Raw genomic sequence first — 19,830 nt, forward strand, 5'->3', positions numbered from 1 at the left:
TTTTCCTTTTCTTGTGCTTTGTCAAGTTTGGAATCAGGGTTATGCTTAGGTTTCTAAAATGACTGACAAGCTTTTCATCCTTTTCCAGTGCTTTGGAGCTGTCTAAGTAGCCTACGGAGTAACTTCCTTAATGCTTGGAGACGTTTGTCTGGGAAACCACCTGGGCCCAGTGTGTTTTTGAATGGAAAGTCTCTATCTGCCTTGGCCTTAAGAGGCTTAAGAGCCCTCTTGGAAGTATTTATCAAATTTATCAATTCTGTTGCTTATTTCCTAGCTTAATTTTTCTCTTCCTCTCTTTAATTTTTTTTAAAGTTTCTTTAGAGTATTTTGTTGCTTATTCTTTTTTTGTAAGGGTATTTTTAACAGTCTCAATTTCACCCTTGACCTAATGGTTATTTGGGAGAAAGGCTAAAGATTTTGAAGTTGTTAAACTTTCTTGGTTGATAATTATTTTTTATGTGTTTTGACATTATGATCGGGCATTGAGAAGTGTTCCTTTTTTGTGGGGGCTGAAATTTTCATTTGGCATGGTAGTCAGTTTCCACTAATGCTCTTTAGCTGTTGAAAATAAAACTCTACTTTCTATGGCGTGGAAAGTTTGATACTTATTATGTTAGCCTTATTCATTATATTAGTCAGATTCTCTAACTGATGCAAAATGAAATTAACATGGAGATCAAGCCTGTGCTCATTACCCCTCCACCCTCTTGCCCCCTATCTTCTTGGAGGCAGATAGGTATGTTTATAGTGTTGGTCATTCTTCTGTATTGCTAACCATTATGGATATTATTTCAGTGAAATAATGTTCAGAACATAAATATTAACATATGAATTTTATAATATAGCAATGTAAAATGACCCTCTTTTTCCCCTTTTAATACTTTCTAGCATGAATTCCATTGTGTCTGACATTTTAAAATAACGATAAAGCAGCATTAATGTTGCTTTATTTTTTTTCATTTTTAAGGTCTATCTTAGGCATTTATTTATTTATTAATATATTTATTTATTTATTTTTGGCTGTGTTGGGTCTTTGTTACTACGTGTGGGCTTTCTCTAGTTGCGGTGAGCGGGGGCTACTCTGTTGTGGTGCGCAGGCTTCTCATTGCGGTGGCTTCTCTTGTTGTGGAACACAAGCTCTAGGTGTACAGGCTTCCATAGTTGTGACACACGGGCTCAGTAGTTGTGCCTCACAGGCTCTAGAGAGCAGGCTCCATAATTGTGGCACACGGGCTTAGTTGCTCCGCGGCATGTGGGATCTTCCTGGATGAGGGCTCGAACCTGTGTCCCCTGCATTGGCAGATGGATTCTTAACCACTGCGCTACCAAGGAAATCCAGGCATTTAGTTTTTGACAAACCTGGGAATATTTTTAATGGAATGAATTTAACTAATTTACAGGTTTAGTTTTAGTCTGTAGTCTGTTTCAAATTCTAATAGTAGTTTCTCTAAAAAAAAACAACTTTCTTCAGTTGTCATACCTAAAATCTAGTGGTATTTTCCCATTCCTGTCTGTTTGGGAGAAGGGCTTTCAGCATCTTCTCATTTCCTGCATTCAGTCTTTAATGTACTCTTGTTCAATCTGCTTTGTTTTTAGTTACGTTTTTAACATTACATAGCATATACTTAGAGCATAATTTGATATATGCAGTCATTTTTATAACTGGGTTTATGTCCTGATCTTGATGGTTTTGGCTGGTATACATTGTTAGCAACCCTGTTTATTAGTGACCACTCTGAATTTTACCTCTTATGTGGCTGGAATATAGCCTCAGGCTTTACTTTTTTTCTTTCTCAGCCCATGCATATCTGAAATTGCAGTTTTTGGCTTTAACACATGAAGAGCAACTTGTTTGATTATAAAATTCTTTTGGGAAACCCTTTTCTCCAGTTCTCTATAGATCTATATTTTCTATTGATTTCTGGTGTTTAATACTGCCTTGGAAAATCCTGGGGCTAATTTTAATTATTGCTACTGTTCAAGTAAACCAAACATTTTCTCCATCTCCCTGGGTGTTTCTATGACTTTTTCATCCTGTAGTTGAAATATTTTACCAGGATATGTTCAAGTTAAGTTTATTCTCTAATTTTGAATGACTCTGGTGTGCCCATTTCTATACTCGATTTTTCTTAATCTCAGAATTAGTTGTGGTTTTTTCTATATCTGTTGTATCTTTAAGTCTGTTTCATTGTTCTTTTTAAAGAAAGTTTTATTGAGATGTAAATCACATACTTTAAACTTCTCCCATTTAAAATGTACAGTTCAATGGCTTCTAGTAAATCATACTTGTGCCACCATCACCACAATCAAATTTTAGAAATTTTCTTCATTCCATAAAGAAATCCCAAACCTATTAATGGCCACTCTCCATTCCTGTCCCCCCATTTCTACCCCAGCCCCAGGCAACCACTAATCTTTCTGTCTCTATAGATTTGCCTATTCTGGACATTTCATATAAAATGGAATCCTACAGCATGACTAGCTTCTTTGTTTTTTAAGTCCATTTAATAAGCACTGGATTATTCATGTCTTGGCTTTGCTCTTTGCTATTTTCCCTCCATGGTACTCATCTCTGAACTGTTGTTGCCCTTCTGGGCTTTTCCTTGTCTAGGAGTTTCTCAAGCTTGTCCTCTACCTTTCAGTTTTCTGCTGTTTTCTGCAGTTTCACTTCTCTTTAATGCTTCTAAGCTAATTTTGTGCTTTTTGTTTCCTCTCAGTTCTTCCCCACCCCAGTTGTTATCTCTTGTTCTTAGTCCATTTTCTTCATATAATCATCTGATTCTGTTTCCTTTGTTGATACACAACTGTCTTTGTTTTTTATTCTTTTCTCCTTTTTTCCAAATTGAAATTTTCTTTTGGTTCCTACAGTAGAACCTTTTTGAAGTTTGAGTCTTCACAGAACATCCTGATTATAGTTCTTATATTCAGGATACAGAAACTGGAGTATTTTTCCCATAGGCCACACACTGGGTTAGCTCACCTTGGAGCAAGGGACTACCTGGGCATGTTGACCTGATGGGTTGGGTGTGTCACGTGTGACCTGTGTTCTGGGCACTGTGGTTATGAATCTCTTGCCCATGAACAGTTGAAGTGCTTGCCTTTCAACCGTCTCCCCAGCTTCTGCTATAGCTTCTCCCCTAGTCAAGTGGCGTCTTCCTGTTATGCTCACTGCTGATTTCCTTAAGATTATTCATGAATAAGTAACACTTAGAGCTACTTTTCTCTCCAGTTGTCCTGGTTCTTCTTCTGCCTTTATCTCAGGGATCCCCTCTTCCAAGATGCATCTTCTGCCTGGCTGTTTCTCATCTGAGTTTCATGGTTTTCTGTCTGGATTTGGGAAGTGTGGTGGTGTTGGGGAGATGGGGGCAAGTATTTGCCCTCTCACAGCAGAGGTGAGGTGACCACTGCCCAGGTTTTGGTAGGCCCTTGCCTGGAGTCAGGACTGGAAGGGACAAAGTCTGACTGCAGGTGCAGCTTCTTCCTTCTCACTAGTACCAGATTGTCAGTGTATGTCTGCCTTTTTCTATGTCTTCATGGCACTTTCACTGTCCAGTGGGGCCTCTGCAGCTGGGAGTGTACACCAGGTGCCACATCCAGCGGGGCTCCAGCAGTTAGCTCTCAATGTTATGGTTATTGTTGGCTCTGCCTGTAATCTAATGAAGAAATCATACCTTCAGATCTATTTTTAATCTCTGAAAGTCTTTGAGCTTTGAAAATAGTTGTCTTTGGGCCCCTGATTGGGGAAATGAAAAATTACCAGGGAGTTAAATTAATCTCCCTTTTCACTGAACTGAAAGCAGTGTGGGTGGACTTGTTCATCTGAACGGAAGGGTTTGGAAAGATAGGTTTTAATTTTCCTTATTTGTGTGGGTTTGAGAAATGTAATCCCAGCAGCTGCTTCTTTTCCACAATAGAATATCCAGCCTGCCACATAGAAACCTGCTACAGATTGATGGTAAACAAACCATACTAGAGGCATGCAGTAACCGATTGTAACCAGGGGGTGGCTATTGTGTAATACAAAGTAGATAGTATTTCTGACTAGGTGGTGGTGTTATACAATTTTGGTGAGCCTGTGTGGATTATAAAAGCCCAAATTCCTTCAGCACCTGAAGTGTCTCATGCTGAGCATCAGAAGGATCCCAGCCTCACACAGATCCCAGCACAGAATTGGTGGGTAGGGCACTGAATACAAAATATTCTGGGGGGATATGGTAAGATTTTGCTCTGCAGTAAGACCATTTCTTGGTATAAAAGCTTTGCTTTGGGGAATTAGTGTCTGCATCTGTATGTGCCTATGTCTGTGCATCTGGGTTATGGGTGTCTGTTTCCATGCATATGCATCTGTGACTGTGTGTGCTCCTGTCTATGAGACTATGTGTTCTGTTTTTGTTTTTGTTTCCTGTGAATATATGGCTATATGTGTGTGTATGTCTGTGTAGGTGGGTGAGGAGCCTATGGCTCAAGTTTCCTGAGATGGGTTACCAGAAAATCTCCACAGCCTTTCTTGGTGCTGTCAGACATTATTTGAATATTAATAACATTAAGATTTATGCAACTCTTAGAAGGCGATGCCCTTCATTAAATATGTGAGAGTGACAATAAAAACCTGATCTGCAGCAATTAAAATGTTAGATTCAATGTTTTTCAGGTGCTCATTTACCTTATTTTCTGAGTGAGGTCCACTCCTGGGACTTCCAAGGCCCTCTGTGCTCTTTTATGTTTTCTTTTATACAGAATTTTAGGGGTTTGAGGAAAAGTAAGTACACAGGCAACAAGGAACATAGATTAAACAAACCTCAGGGAGAGCTGGAGCCTCTTTTATAGCTGAATACATCTATTTTTACTCCTTTTAAGGTTTTGGGATTGTAAAAATGTCAGGTTTTGACACCAAAAAAATCAATACATCTGTGCGGTAGGATTCTAAGTAATTGTAGTCTCTGTATTGAATGGATGTGGGGTTTTTTTTTTAGTGGATTAGGAGGAACATGCTCCTCTGCAGAAAAAAGTATATATATAACATACAGGCATGGGATGTTTATTAAAGGTCAGGAAAAAGGCTCCCATTTAATGAAGGTCAGGGAAAATTTATTTCAATCACTGTGTACTTGGTTTTAATCTAGAGAAGAATTAACAGTGTCCCAGCCCCAGGTAATTGCAGTGCAGTGTAGTCAAACCCACTATTCAGCCATCAGTTAATCCATCAGGGTAGGTGAGATTTCAGAGTGCACCTTTCCTTATCTTGGGAGAGTCTGTGGGGAGGAGGAGACAGAACTCTTAGTAAACTGGAATAGGGGGCAGGAGGGCTTGGAGGGGAGAAAAAAAATATTGCAGAAGAGATTTGCAAATAGGATTTCTTCCAGACTATAGGAAGAGAGAAGGTGGTTGAGAGAACTAAGTAACTGTGCCGAAGTCCAGCAAAACAGAGCAGGTATAATGGGTAGTCAGGAAATTAAGGAAAGGTAGGGCTTGACCTCTCTCTGCAGGTGAGAGAAGGAAATTTGGTTTTGGCAGTTGGGGCACAGGAAAGGTGAGGACATTCCAAAGAGGAATGGTGTGGTCTGAAGTATAATTCAGGGAGAGAGCTGATTAGTCCATTTGAGCTTGAGGCATGGAAATGCTTCTCCCAGCACATGGGCAGTGCCTTCTCTTCTCCAGCGGGGGTAGCAGTGGCAACAGTAGCTAGAGGTGACAGGTGAGTCATCTGTGTGCTAGAAAGGGAGGATGAAGCAGGAGCTGGGGTGGTACTGAGGAGGCACAGGGTTAGCAGGGCAGAGCCATCCCCTGGAGGTTACTTGAGCACCCAAGTCTGTTGTTGTACTGGAAAGGTGGGGGGAGACATCAAATGACAAAGGTTACTTGGAGGTGTGGAAGAGGAGAAAGTGTCTTTCTTTTTATTCCCTGACAGTAACTGGGGGCTTTCCTCAGCTTCCTCCAAAATGACATTCAGACATAACATCTCAGACCTTTTCTGGCTGTGCATCTTTAGAGCCTTGTTCTGTTAGTCAGTCTGTAAGGGAAAAGGAGCAGTTTTCTTGCTCTCAGTGATTGCTTTGTCTGTCACTTGCCCTTGGGTTTTGTCCAAGGGTATATCACCTTCTCTGTGCCTCAGTTTTAAACTGGGGATAATAACAACCCCTCCTAGAATATTTATACGGTTAAGTGATATCATGTTTGTATCTTGGATATAATAGATAGTCAGTTTTGCACATGTTTTATCTTGTCATTAAAATTCCATATAAAATTAGCTTTTCAGTGGCTCCTGTACATTAAAAATAGTATTAATACACTAAAAATAGTGTTTCCATAAAAATACATCATTTATACAAAAAGTGATATGTTAAATCACACAGTGGAAATAAATGCAATAAAATCCATCTTGATTCTGCTTGAGTTTTCTCAAATATCCGTTTATATTTTAATTCTGGCCCACAGACTATACCTTTTGCTCCACTACCTCTCTCTCACCCTCTCTCTTATCCCAGCCACACGATTTCCTTGAGCGAATCTGGAGGGCAGGTATTAGGTTTTGTTTTGGTTGTATGACTAACTGGCCCATGGACAAATTCTCTTTTCTTCATATATTTGAATGCCTTTTATGTGATGAACACTGTGTCCCTGCCCCATCCCTGCCTGGTTGGGAAGCTGGACCAAGAAGCTGTGTGCCATTGAAACATGGAAGTAGAGGGACAGCTAACCCAAGAATGCTTCCTATAGGAGGAGACTTTTTGAGCTAAGACCTGGGAACTCTGCAGGTCAACATGGTTCGTATGGATAGTACCTGGAGCAGGAGAGGCACAGTGAGGATGATGGTCTTGTCATAATCTTGAATAAAGTTTGGGGAAGAGATTTCTGTCGGATGATACTAACCACAGCATCTGATACCTACGGCCTACAACATAAGGTCAGAAAAACAGAGATCACTGATGACTTTGTATTTTAAAGCCACCAAACTAACAAAACATCAGCTGCTTTGACCTTTTACTGTAAACTTGACTCCATCTTTCCCCTAATTGAGCAGTCAGTGAGTCATTGTTTTCTCCTCTAGATAGCAGACCACCAATTTTCATGGCTCAGGCTGTGTAAACTGACATCAGCAAAACAACCTGTCTTGGGCTGGATCTAAGCTTCTTTAGGATTTAGAGTCTAGTTTGGGACTAGAGCTTATTCTGTACCAAGGGCTTCCCAGGCCAAGTCTCTGGAAGAGACTGAAGGCAGAACATATTCTTTAACATCTTCCATCATTTCATCAGTTAGGCATGTCATCTTATGCTCCAAAAATATTTGCTTTCAATTAGGAATGATCTTCCCTGCTCACCTCACCCCACAGATGTTCCAGGAATATTTGCCATGTCTATCTAGTGGCTTTGCATCCTCTCTGGCCCACTGTTGAGGACCCTGACTATATTTTTAGGTGATTCCTAAGTATTCTTGAGCAGCATTCATCCTGGGGCCCTTTCCCTTCCACTTTGCCTGTAGGATTGTGCCATGGGCGCCTCATAGGCCCAGGGGCTCCTGAGGTTCTCAGCAGGTGGTTTCTGAGATGAAACCTGACAACCAACCCTGATTCCCCTTCAGAAATCCAGTTTTATCTAACTTTTTAAAAGTCCCTTCTTCTTAAGGGAACAAATTGACAAACCAAGACAGTGAGAGAAGTTTACACAGCTCATTGGGGTGCAACATAGCCTGTCTTTTTTTTTTTTTTTTTTTTTTTGCGGTATGTGGGCCTCTCACTGTTGTGGCCTCTCCCATTGCGGAGCACAGGCTCCGGACGCGCAGGCTCAGCGGCCACGGCTCACGGGCCCAGCTGCTCCGCGGCATGTGGGATTTTCCCGGACCGGGGCACGAACTCGTGTCCCCTGCATCGGCAGGCAGACTCTCAACCACTGCGCCACCAGGGAAGCCCCATAGCCTGTCTTGATTGCAGTCACTGAGGTGGTTTGGTTTAGGGCTCTGAAAGATTTTAAAGAAAGGCCACTCTGAGGCCATGATTCTGGGTGCTCTCTCCATCCTTGTGGCAAGGAGATGTTATGATATTTTGTTAAGCAGTGTTATCATCTTGTACCACTTTGGCAAATTATTTCTGTGAGTATGTTAAAGTTCAGCAAATAACCTGATATAAATTGGGCGCTTGGGGCTTCCCTGGTGGCGCAGTGGTTGAGAATCCGCCTGCCGATGCAGGGGACACGGGTTCGTGCCCCGGTCTGGGAAGATCCCACATGCCGTGGAGTGGCTGGGCCCGTGAGCCATGGCCGCTGAACCTGCTCGTCCGGAGCCTGTGCTCCGCAATGGGAGAGGCCACAACAGTGAGAGACCTGCCTAGCACCAAAAAAAAAAAAAAAAAAAAAAAAACCTGGGCGCTTGAAATATGCCTTTTGTGTCACTGGGCAGAACTTTAGTTTATATCAGTGACTTTTAGGCTCTTTTTGACTGACCCACAGTTTTTACCTTGAAACTCTGGGTTACCCTTATCTTGTGAGATGTGCTCTGAATTTTCTTTTTTCTGTTAAATTTCATTGTTCTGCAAATTCTGGTTGAGATCCAGTTGGTTTCATGGCCCACTAGTGGGTGGTGACTTGCAGTTTGAAGAATAAGAGCAAGGGTTCTTAGAGTGTTTTGGAAAAGGTTGTAGGATGATTTTTTTTCCCCCAGTTACACCATAACTGTAATCACAAGGTCAAATGATAACCACTTCTTACAGGTTCATTTCATTACTGTTTAAATGGAATAATGATAGCTAGCCAGGGTCATTGTCAGAATTCTAAACCCCCTAAAGCAAGACTGTATGTTAGGCAATGATTTAAGTCATTATATTTAAAGGAAGTTTGATCACGTACAAGTTGAGGATATTTGTTCCAGTAATCTTTCTTTTGGCTTGAATTAAAAGCATTTAGGTCAAATGTTAGCATTTAACAGAATTTAATGGAGCAGCCACAGTTCAACTATAATCCCCTAATGATCGGATTTAAGCAGAGAGCTACAAATTGACTTTTAAAATGTGCTTTATCATTGAACCTGGCCAGCTCTGAAAGTTCTTGTTTGTATCTTGGGAAGGACCAGACTACCACTTGGCAAGTTGAGGTTTCGAGTTTCCTTATCCCAGAGTTTTCTTTCGTGGTCATATACTCTCACCTTATCCCACCTGAGGTTGCCCATCCAGAGGTGTTGATCTGAGGACCACTAGCATCAGAACATTTGTGCTTTTGTTAAAAATGTAAGTCCCAGGTTTCAACACAGGTCTGTGGAATCAGAATTTGAGAGAGGGGACATTTTTTAAAGTTGGTGGGATTATGGGAGTTAAAAGTTTTTTTTCTTCTAAAATCAACTTTACTGAGCCATAGTTTACATACAGTAAATGGATATACGTACAAATGGAGGCACCAGAATCATAGCTAAGTTATGGAACATTTCTGTCACTCCATAGGTTCCTTCCTCTGCCTCTGGAGTCCCTCCTTCCCATCTTTGCTGTTGTAGGTCACCACTAACTGTTTCCTGCCACTGAAGATTAGTTTTGTCTATAGGGATTCAGGCAGCATGTCTTGTGTCTGGCTTCTTTCACTCAATGTTGTCTCTTTGTGATTTCTCCATGTTATTAGGTGCATCAGTAGTTGCTTCCTTTTAATTGCTTAGTATCCCTTTGTATGGACCCACCATGTTTTGTTTATCCATTTGCCTGTTGATGGACGTTTCTGTGTCTTGAGTTTGGGACTGTTATAATAAAAACAGCTTCGAATATTTTTCTGCCACTATATGTGTAGAAGAAATCTGCATGTTGAATAAGATTCCCAATTAAGTCTTAGGTACATGAACCATTGAATCTTATTCTCTCTATTCCTTTTTTTTTCTTTTTTTTGCGTTACACGGGCCTCTCACTGTTGTGGCATCACCCGTTGCGGAGCACAGGCTCCGGACGTGCAGGCTCAGCGGCCACGGCTCACGGGCCTAGCCGCTCCGCGGCATGTGGGATCCTCACGGACTAGGGCACGAACCTGTGTCCCCTGCATCGGCAGGCGGACTCTCAACCACTGTGCCACCAGGGAAGCCCTCTCTATTCCTTTTTAAATTTTTATATTTACTTGGTTGTGCTGGGTCTTAGTTGCGCTCACGGGCTCCTTAGTTGTGGCATGCATGTGAGATCTAGTTCCCTGACCAGGGATTGAACCCAGGCCCCCTGCATTGGGAGCGCGGAGTCTTAACCACTGTGCCACCAGGGAAGTCCTTCTCTATTCTTTTTTTTCTTATTCTTTATCATTTTGGAGAACTGTTGGTTTTTGTATACAGATCAAATGATAGATTTGCTGTGCAGTTATGTTTTCAATGTAGTATTCATTCAGTGCCATCTATTTGGGGTAAATGTGGATCTCATCAACATTTGTTGAGTTCTGTTTTATGAACTGGAATATAAAGATGAAGTGTACATAGGGGGATTCTATCCTTCAGAGGACTCTTAGTGATTATTCATTCAGCCATAGAGTGTTTTGTATGTTGTGTACTAGGGACTACTAGGTGTTGATGCTGGGAAGACACGTTTCCTTAGCATTTGGTTGTGCTTCCAAGAAACACAAAAGATGTTGGTATTATATTCCAGGAGAGCAGTTCGGCCCTTAAATCTGCTGTTTGGGTAGTACCGTCATACTTTCAAGTCAGGTGGCCATGGTAAGCCACAGTTGAAAGAGTTGACACTGACAGGGAAAAAATGGTCAGATAAAAAAATTCAGTGCAAAAGAAATGATCACTGGGGCTTCCCTGGTGGTGCAGTGGTTAAGAATCTGCCTGTCAATGCAGGGGACACGGGTTCGATCCCTGGTCCGGGAAGATCCCTCACGTCGCAGAGCAACTAAGCCCGTGTGCCACAACTACGGAGCCTGCGGCGCTCTGGAGCCCGCAAGCCACAACTACTAAAGCCTGTGTGCCACAACTGCTGAGGCCCGTGTGCCTAGAGCCGTGCTCTGCAGTGGGAGAGGCCACCACAATGGGAGGCCCGCACACCACAACAAAGAGTAAACCCCTGCTCTTAGCAGCTAGAGAAAACCCGCGTGCAGCATTTGAAGATCCAGTGCAGCCAAAAATTAAATAAATGAATAAATAAATAAATTTATTTTATAAAAAAGAAAGAAATGATCTCTGGGTGAATAGCTGATGAAATAAACACTGATTAAGAATTGTTATTCTGCATTTGTGCATGATTATCGGTGGCTAGAGAGCTGGTGGCTCAATCTTTAGGGAATTGAAAGATTTGTTAAAGATCTGAATATTTTCCTTTTCTATTTGCTCATAGCAGAATTTCCCAAATTGCTGTTTTCCCACCCTGTGAGGCTTACATTTATTGAGGTTGATTTATTATTTTTTGAGTCTGCAGTGATTTCTTGCTTGCTCTAAGGTAGGGATTTTTAACTCTGGCTGCAGGAGAGTTTTATAAAATCTAAATGCTCAGGCTATTCAGTAGACTTTCTGGGTGTGTAGAGAGTGTTTTTAAAGTTCTTAGGTGGTTCCAACATAGAGTCAAATTTGAGGATCACTTCTTGGGGAAGCCTTGGCTATTGATACACCTCTTTCATTGTTAGTTCCCTCCTTGCTAAGTATAATTTACAAAGCCTTGGCTTTTCTCCATTCTCTGACAACAAAAATTACTTTACAACTTTAAACATTAGAACTTTACTCCACACCACTTTGCAATTATAGAGTTGTGTCCTGATCTCTCAACAGAAAGGACTGAATGGCTTTGTATCCCTTTGTTAAGGGGAACTGATCACTTCTCTGGATTTGATCTGGGTGCTGATGTGGCTCTTGGGGGAGAAAGAGAGCATAGCTTTCATTGTTGAGTAAATAACTTCAGGAAAAATAGAGGAATAAAAGGAAAAAGATAAGTCCTTTGCTGTCCCACCAGTCAACATTTTGGTTAACGTTTTGGTGTGTATATGCGTGTGGCACACTTATCCATACACAGTGGGTTATTGCTGTACATACTGCTTTTTTCATTGTATAAATTTCCTTTAATTCTTTTCACTGCATTATTTTAGAAAATTGATATCTTTTATTATTATTATTTATTATTACTGAGATCTACCCTCTTAACAAACTTTTAAGTGAACAATACAGTATTGTTAACTATAGGCATGATGTACAGCAGATCTCTAGAACTTATTCATCTTGCTTAATAAACTTTATACCTGCTGAAAAGCAACTCCCCACTTCCCCCTCCCTGCCAGCCCCTGGCAACCACCATTCTACTCTCTGCTTCTATGAGTGACTGTTCCAGATACCTCACATAAGTCGAATCATGTCATGTTTGTCCTTCTGTGACTGGCTTATTTCCTTTAGTATAATATACTTTAGAAAACAAAAACAAACCTGTTTCCTTATATAACATAGGGCAAACATTTTCCCACGTCAATAAATACTTCTGTGCCATCTTTTAAAAAAATTAATTAATTAATTATGGCTGCACTGGGTCTTTGTTGCTATGCGTGGGCTTTCTCTTGTTGCTGCGAGTGGGGGCTACTCTTTGTTACGGTGCACCGACTTCTCCTTCTGGTGGCTTCTCTTGTGGAGCACGGGCTCTAGGGTGCACTGGCTCAGTAATTGTGCTCGAACCCGTGTCCCCTGCATTGGCAGGTGGATTCTTTTTTTTTTTTTTTTTTTTGCGGTACGCGGCCTCTCCCGTTGCGGAGCACAGGCTCCGGACGCGCAGGCTCAGCGGCCATGGCTCACGGGCCCAGCCGCTCCGCGGCATGTGGGATCTTCCCGGACCGCGGCACGAACCCATGTCCCCTGCATCAGCAGGCGGACTCTCAACCACTGCGCCACCAAGGAAGCCCGGCAGGTGGATTCTTAATCACTGCACCACCAGGGAAGTCCGTGTGCCATCTTTATAATGGCTTCAATGGCATTCCTTTGTATGAACATACTGTAGTTTTACCATTCAATTCCCTAGTGTTGGATATTAGATTTTTCTTGATTTTTGGTCTTATTAACAATGTTAACACGCACAATTTTGTAACTAAATCTTTATATGTCCTAATTATTACCTTAAAATACATTCCTAGCAGTAGCATTTCCTCAGGACATAATAGAAGTGAATATGAATATTTATAATTCTTGATACATATAACCAAATTACCTTCTTATTAGCAAATTTATATTTCATTAGGAGTGTTCATCTATTTCTCTACCACTGTACAATAGGGCATTATAAATAACTGATGTAGGTTAAAAAAAAGTATACTCCATTTCAATGTACTTTTGATTTTAAACAAGGATCGAACATTTATTTTTCTATTTGTTTTTTGTGGGAGACTGAGGATTAGAAGCTCATATGTCTTGCCCTTTTTTATAGTAAGCGTTTTTGTTTTCTGTTTATTGGTTTGCAAGAGCTCTTCAGATAGTAAAGATACCAGCACATTATCTTACCTATATTATATTTTGCCTTTTGATTTTGTTGGATTTTTGTCCATACAGAAATCTAAAAAAAATTATATTGTAAAAATCTATCAGCCTCCATCTCTTTTTCATCTTTAATGATATACTAAGAAAGGAGTCCCCTACCCTAACATTATATAGTCATTTAGTGGCTTTATTACTTTTCTGGATGTTATTAATAGTGAACCAGTTGTCTTGGCATGTTGTATTGAAAAATCCATACTTGTTTTAAGATTTAAATGCTTCCAACATCAATATATTTGTCACTTTGTGGGTTTTCTGTTGTGTGACCTATTTGTCTCTTACAACTTTAGGGTCCCTTTCTGATAGAACATGTTCTTCCAATTCTTTTTTCAAATATTTATGGCTACTTTTGCTTATTCTTCCACAGGAATTTTAGCAAGCCCCCTTTTCTCCCCCTTTAAGGTATTAATTAATTTTTATTAAATTTATATACTTTATGTTTGTAGGAGAATGTATACCCTTATAGTAGTTCTCTTATCCAAGAATATTGTCTGTTTTTTCTGGTTATTTTATGGCCCTTAATAATAGTTTACAGCTTTATTCGTAAAGGTCATGCTCATTTTTTGTTAAATTTATTAAGTATTTAATGCTGTTATTGCCATTCTAAACAGGATTCCTTCATCCTCTTACCTTTGGAGTCAGCAGACTTTTCTGTAAATATCTTAGGTTTTGTGGGCCAGGTGGCCTCTGTCATATGTTCTTCTTCCTTGGTGTTGTTTACAACCTTTTAAAAATGTAAAACTCATTCATAGCTGGGGACCACACCAAACCAGGCCAGGCAATGGTTTGCTAGCTTCTGATCCTAGATGCTTATTGCTGGCACCTGGGAAATATTAGAATCAGTCAGCACTGAAGGAGCCTTGCTCATGTGTTTGTATCTAGCCATCTATGCAAAGATTCTCTACAATTTTCGTTTCTCTTAATATGGCTATAATTCACTCTTTTCCTTTCAAATATTTCCCCTCATCTTTCTCTGTGAGTTGAATGATAGCAGTGATGTCGACAACCTGGCTTGTCCTTGACATTAATGTATCTGTTATATCACAGATAAGTTTGATATTGGCTGTTACTTTCCTTTTCCAAGATTAAGAAAGAGTATTAAGCAAGAATGACTGTTACATTATATGAAATACCTTTATTATTATATTTTTAAGCATCATTTATTCATTCTACATATTTTGGGGAGCCTTTAATACAGGTGCCAAGTTGGGCACTGGGGATAATGCCTCTTGTTCTGCACCTGTCTGGCTGAGCAGGTAGACATTATCTTGTTGTATTGTAACCATCTTTATGGTTCCCAGATGCCATGATGAGGTATGGTGATCAGAGGCAGCACTGATAGGAGTTACCCCAAGGGAAAGGGGTGAGAGGAAGGGTGCCTATTTTGGAGGGACAGCATGTGCAAGGGCCTGAGGGCTAGAGGAGAACCCAACACCTTCAAGGAACTAAAAGATGGAAACTACAGCACAGCGAGGGCAAATTTCACCATAGGCTTCACAGTGGACCTGCAGCCTTGTTAAGGAATTTAGGTGTCATTCTCTGGCTAATTAGGACGCCATCAAAGGGTATGGTAGTTTCTGTAGCATGGCCGTGCCTGCTGCAGTAGAGCTCTGCAGTTAGAGCTATCAAGATGGAACAAGAAAAGGAGACGAGGCTGTTGTGCTGTTGAGATGATGGCTCATGCCACGGAGTGGCCAGAAGTGCACAGATTTGGGGGTTCCTGGTCTCAGGGGAGCAGGCTTTAGCCCTGGAGAAGGAGCTCGGCCATTTCTGCCCCTTGGACCTCCCTCAAAAATCACAAGGAGGACAGAAAGTATCCTGAAGACAATGTTTAAGGCCAGCTGGCCTGGACCTTATTCGCTCAGGGAGGTTGGCTGTAAACTGAGGATAGTTTTATGTCTTGTTTGTACAGACATTGTTAGGACAGGAATACTGATTTAAGTTTGAATCCTGCTGCTGCACTGCTTATAGCTGTGTGTCCTTTGGCAACTTCTCTGAAGCTCAGTTTCCACTTTTGTGGAGTTAGTGTGCCTATCAAGTAATACTATGCTTACTAGGGAGAAATAATTGCCATTTATGTAATGAGATGTAAGAGATGTGTCTGGCACACATAGGCGCTTAGCTGGAAAACTGCTGTCATTATTATTGTTTTCGTTATTTGTGAATCTGATCTTTTATCCCCCAGCACCTCCTTTCCCCTTGTCATGTGGTCAGGGGCAAGATAGCAGTGGCTTTGCTTATTCTCTTTCTTTTGCAAGGAGTAGGAAGTGGCGTCAATGGGCACTGTGGGAGGACAAACTTTCCCTGGTGTCAGGTTCCCTGGGAGATTTTCCTTTTTGTTTTACCACAAATTCTAACACAGACCCTAAACTCCACCTTTTTAAATCATTTGCTGTGTTTGCCTTTGGGCCTTGGCATTTCCCCACACAAAAGTTCAGGTCTGTGCATAAAACACTCTGATTTCAGGTTGATACGTGGTTTCTGGCCTTCAGGCTGTCTTAATCAGTCTTGAGTACTGGACTTTTGAATACTCTGTCATTTTGGAACTTAAAAGGATACGTTTTTGTTTTCAGTGTTCACTCTCTTCTCCCTTTCTTCCTCTTCTTCTTCTTCCCTCCATTTGTCCACCCTTCCACCCTCTGCCCCAAAGCCTTTCTCAAAGCTTCCTGCCCTGTACTTTCTTTGGCCCCAAAACCTTTCATGCTCATTGGGGTCTATATCTTCAGGACAAGGCTGCTGTTCGGTAAGAGACAGGCAAAGGGAGTGGATGGGTCCCCTCAGTATAGCTTGTGAGGGTCGGTTAAACATTTGGTAGGGAAATGGAGTACAGAGTACTTGACGAAAAGTGGTCTTGTCAGGATGGAATTGGTCCCTTTCTGTTCTTAGTGATGGGGAGCAGTGGGGAGGGTTGGCTACTGCAATGGATGTACACATCTGAAACAAACATGAAGATAAAATTAACCTAGTAGAATAAATGTATTCTACATTAGAGTCCTGTCATTTTCCCTAAAGTTAACGTGGGTCTGCTGGCATCCTAATGTCAGTGGGGTGGATGTAGAGCAAAGAACTTATTGGTCCCTCTGAATGTGATTGTAAGGCAAGTGGTCTTGTAAAACTCTAACAATTTCATCATCCTCTTTGCTTGTCCTGTCTTCTGGAAAACATAAGCTCTTGGTCAAGGTAAAAATGTCAGGGCTACTTCAGGCAGATTTTATATTTAGGTATGTTTGCTGTCACACTGTATCTTTTTTTTTTTTTTTTTTCAGATCTTGGGAAGCTGATGGATGGCAGTGACTAAATCACAATGTAGAAGATTGATGGATTTGATTACATAAAAATAAAAACAGTTCTAAAAGATCATTCACTAAATTCATGAGTAAACAAAAAGCTGGGATAAGATATTTGCATCAAATATAACAAAAAATTAGTCTGTCCTGTGCATGTTTAGCAGCACTTCAGGCCTCCACTTATTAGATACTAGTAGCTCTCCCCGAGTTGTGAGGACCAAAAATGCCTCCAGACATTGCCAAATGTCCCCTGGAGGTAAAAATTACTCCTCGTTGAGAGCTGCTGCTTTAAAGAGACATGTATATAATGTGCACAAGAATGCAAAATGTGCATGAACATTTAAACCAAAAGAGCCACCTCAAAAAATTTTGGTGTGTGCACCTAGCTCGATTCTATAGAGGCAACTTGATATTCTGGCAACTATTTCTTTTATTTTTTCCTTTTTGCCCTCTAACTATTGAATTTTCAAATTTTGTTAATTCTTTCTTTTTTCTTATTTGTTTATATTTCAAGTTTTCTCCCTGGCTCATCTAAAGTATTTGTTGAATGAAGTGTCCATAAGAGAATTCCTTGAACAGAAGTTTTCCTACTTGTCTTTCCAAACTTCTTGTAGGTTTGCCTTCACCTTTGCAGGACAGCTTGTTTGGGTTATTCATTCCCTGTGGGAAGTTAATTGGTGCTAAGGTCTAACATTGTTCTAATCTGAGTGCCAGTGAATGTTTTCTGTCCCTTCTTACCCCTACATACTTGTGGTATTTTTTTCTTTATCTTAGGGAATTCCCTGGCAGTCCCGTGACTAAGACTGTGCGCTTTCACTGCCAAGGGTGCAGGTTAAATTCCTGGTCAGGGAACTAAGATCCTGCAAGCTGTGCTGCGTGCCCCCCCACCAAAAAAAGTAGAAACACCTAGGCATGTTTGATTGTACGTGTGTCAATCCTGGAAGGGATCCTTTGTGCCCTCTCTCTTTTTTAAAAATAAATTTATTTATTTATTTATTTTTGGCTGTGTTGGATCTTTGTTGCTGCGTGTGGGCTCTCTCCAGCTGTGGCGAGCGGGGGCTACTCCTCGCTGTGGTGCGCGGGAGTCTCATTGTGGTGGCTTCTCCCATTGGGAGCACGGGCTCTAGGTGCATGGGCCTCAGTAGCTGTGGCACGTGGGCTTCAGTAGTTGTGGCTCATGGGCTCCAGAGCTCAGGCTCGGTAGCTGTGGCGCATGGGTTTAGTTGCTCCATGGCATGTGGGATCTTCCTGGACCAGGGCTTGAACCTGTGTCCCCTGCATTGGCAGGCAGACTCCCAACCACTGCATCACCAGGGAAGTCCCTGTGCCCTCTCATTTTTTAAGCCAAATTCTCCAAATGCTTTTTAATCTTTTGGTGGATCTCTTTTATTGTTCAAGTCATACTTCTGTTGTTTGAAATTGAGTTTTTAATATTTTCTGCTTCAGTGAAACTTAGCTGCATGGGATTGTTTCAGTAGCTTCCTGCCTTTGACTTTTACTTGGATTTTCTCTTAGTTTGGAGCATTGTCCAGATTCTCTAAGATTCTCCGAGCATGTCAGATCCACCTTGGGTCTTGATTCTCCTCCCCCTTTCTTATCTCTTGCCACTTTACTTCCCCAACCCCCTTTTTGGGGGTTGGATTACTTTTTTAGGTTTATGTTGTCATTTGATTTGATATTGAATGTTTCGGTTCTGTTTTTTTTTTTTTTTTTAACATCTTTATTGGAGTATAATTGTTTTACAATAGTGTGTTAGTTTTTCCTTTACAACAAACTGAATCAGTTATACATATACATATGTTTCCATATCTCTTCCCTCTCGGTTCTGTTTTTTGTATGGCATTCTAGCCCATTTAAGCTCACCTTGCCACCTTCCTGGAATTCTGTATGGCCATTTAATCCTAGGTTGGTTTTGTTCCTCCTTTTTGTGCTTTTCAGTGTCTTCCCAGCCTTTAATTGGGCACCTGTAGGAAATTCAGAATTATTTTAATATCCATACAATCGTAGTAAGTTGGCTATAACTGAACTGTCTAGTATGATTGCCACCAGCCACAAGTGGCTATTTAAACTTAAATTTGATACAGTTTAAAGGTTCAGTTTCTCTATTGCACTAGTCACATTTCAAGTGCTCAGTAGCCAGTGACTAGTGACGACTGTATTGGACAAGGCAGATGTAGAACATTTCCATCATTGCAGAAAGTTCTATTGGATAGTGCTGGGCTATAAGGTAGATACCATAATGCACAGCAAAGAAATCTCTGCTATTTTTTTCTCCCTAGTAGTCTAATATTTTTGGTGGTTCAGTTTGGTGGTCCCCCCCACCTCCAAAAGGTGATTCAGAATCTGAGTGACTATAAATGAAGGTGGATGGGGACTTGAAAAGTGTAATTAAGTTTTTTTGGTGTTTGGCTATAATTTGTACTTCGACTTTCCCACGCAGGAAACAAAGTGTCTGTGCGTCCTGTGCTGTTTGTGTGCTTGATGTGATTTGGCTGCTTTCTCTTTTTCTAGGTGTGCTGAGAGATGGCACTTGTGGGGCTCATCTCTGCCTGAGAATCGACACTGGAAGAGCTGACTCTGATCCTGAGCTCCCTGTGTGAAAAAGCCTTAACTTCCAGCCACTTCAGTCCAAAGGCCAAGCTACTCATTTTCTCTTAATGATGGGTATTGGTAAGAACACTACATCCAAATCCATGGAGGCTGGAAGTTCAACTGAAGGCAAATATGAAGATGAAGCGAAACACCCGGCTTTCTTTACTCTTCCGGTAACAGCATTTCCTGTCTTCCTTTCTTCTTCAGTCACTCTAAAGTAGTTTCTGCATTGACTAGGATTAGCTTTTTTTTTTTTTAACCCAAAGAAAGTTTAGTATTAGTTTTCTTTTTTGTTTTGTTTTATTTTATATAGCAGGTTCTTATTAGTCATCAATTTTATACATATCAATGTATACATGTCAATCCCAATCGCCCAATTCAGCACACTACCATCCCCACCCCCTGCAGTTTTCCCCCTTGGTGTACATACGTTTGTTCTCTACATCTGTGTCTCAACTCTGCCCTGCAAACTGGCTCATCTGTACCATTTTTCTAGGTTGCACATACA

General features: G+C 41.0%; 1 protein-coding gene across 1 annotated transcript in view; it reads left to right on the plus strand.

Annotated features, from left to right (window-relative positions):
* The window catches only part of SLC23A2 (solute carrier family 23 member 2), a 134,411-nt gene that overhangs the window by 33,592 nt on the left and 80,989 nt on the right, over nt 1–19,830 (plus strand). The window contains exon 2 of the mRNA XM_059037631.2: nt 19,242–19,495. Within this exon, the coding sequence (XP_058893614.1) occupies nt 19,388–19,495 (108 nt within the window). The 5' untranslated portion in view covers nt 19,242–19,387. The remainder of the gene's footprint in view (nt 1–19,241; nt 19,496–19,830) is intronic.

The sequence above is a fragment of the Kogia breviceps genome, chromosome 14 (assembly GCF_026419965.1).
Source record: "Kogia breviceps isolate mKogBre1 chromosome 14, mKogBre1 haplotype 1, whole genome shotgun sequence".
NCBI lineage: Eukaryota > Metazoa > Chordata > Mammalia > Artiodactyla > Physeteridae > Kogia > Kogia breviceps.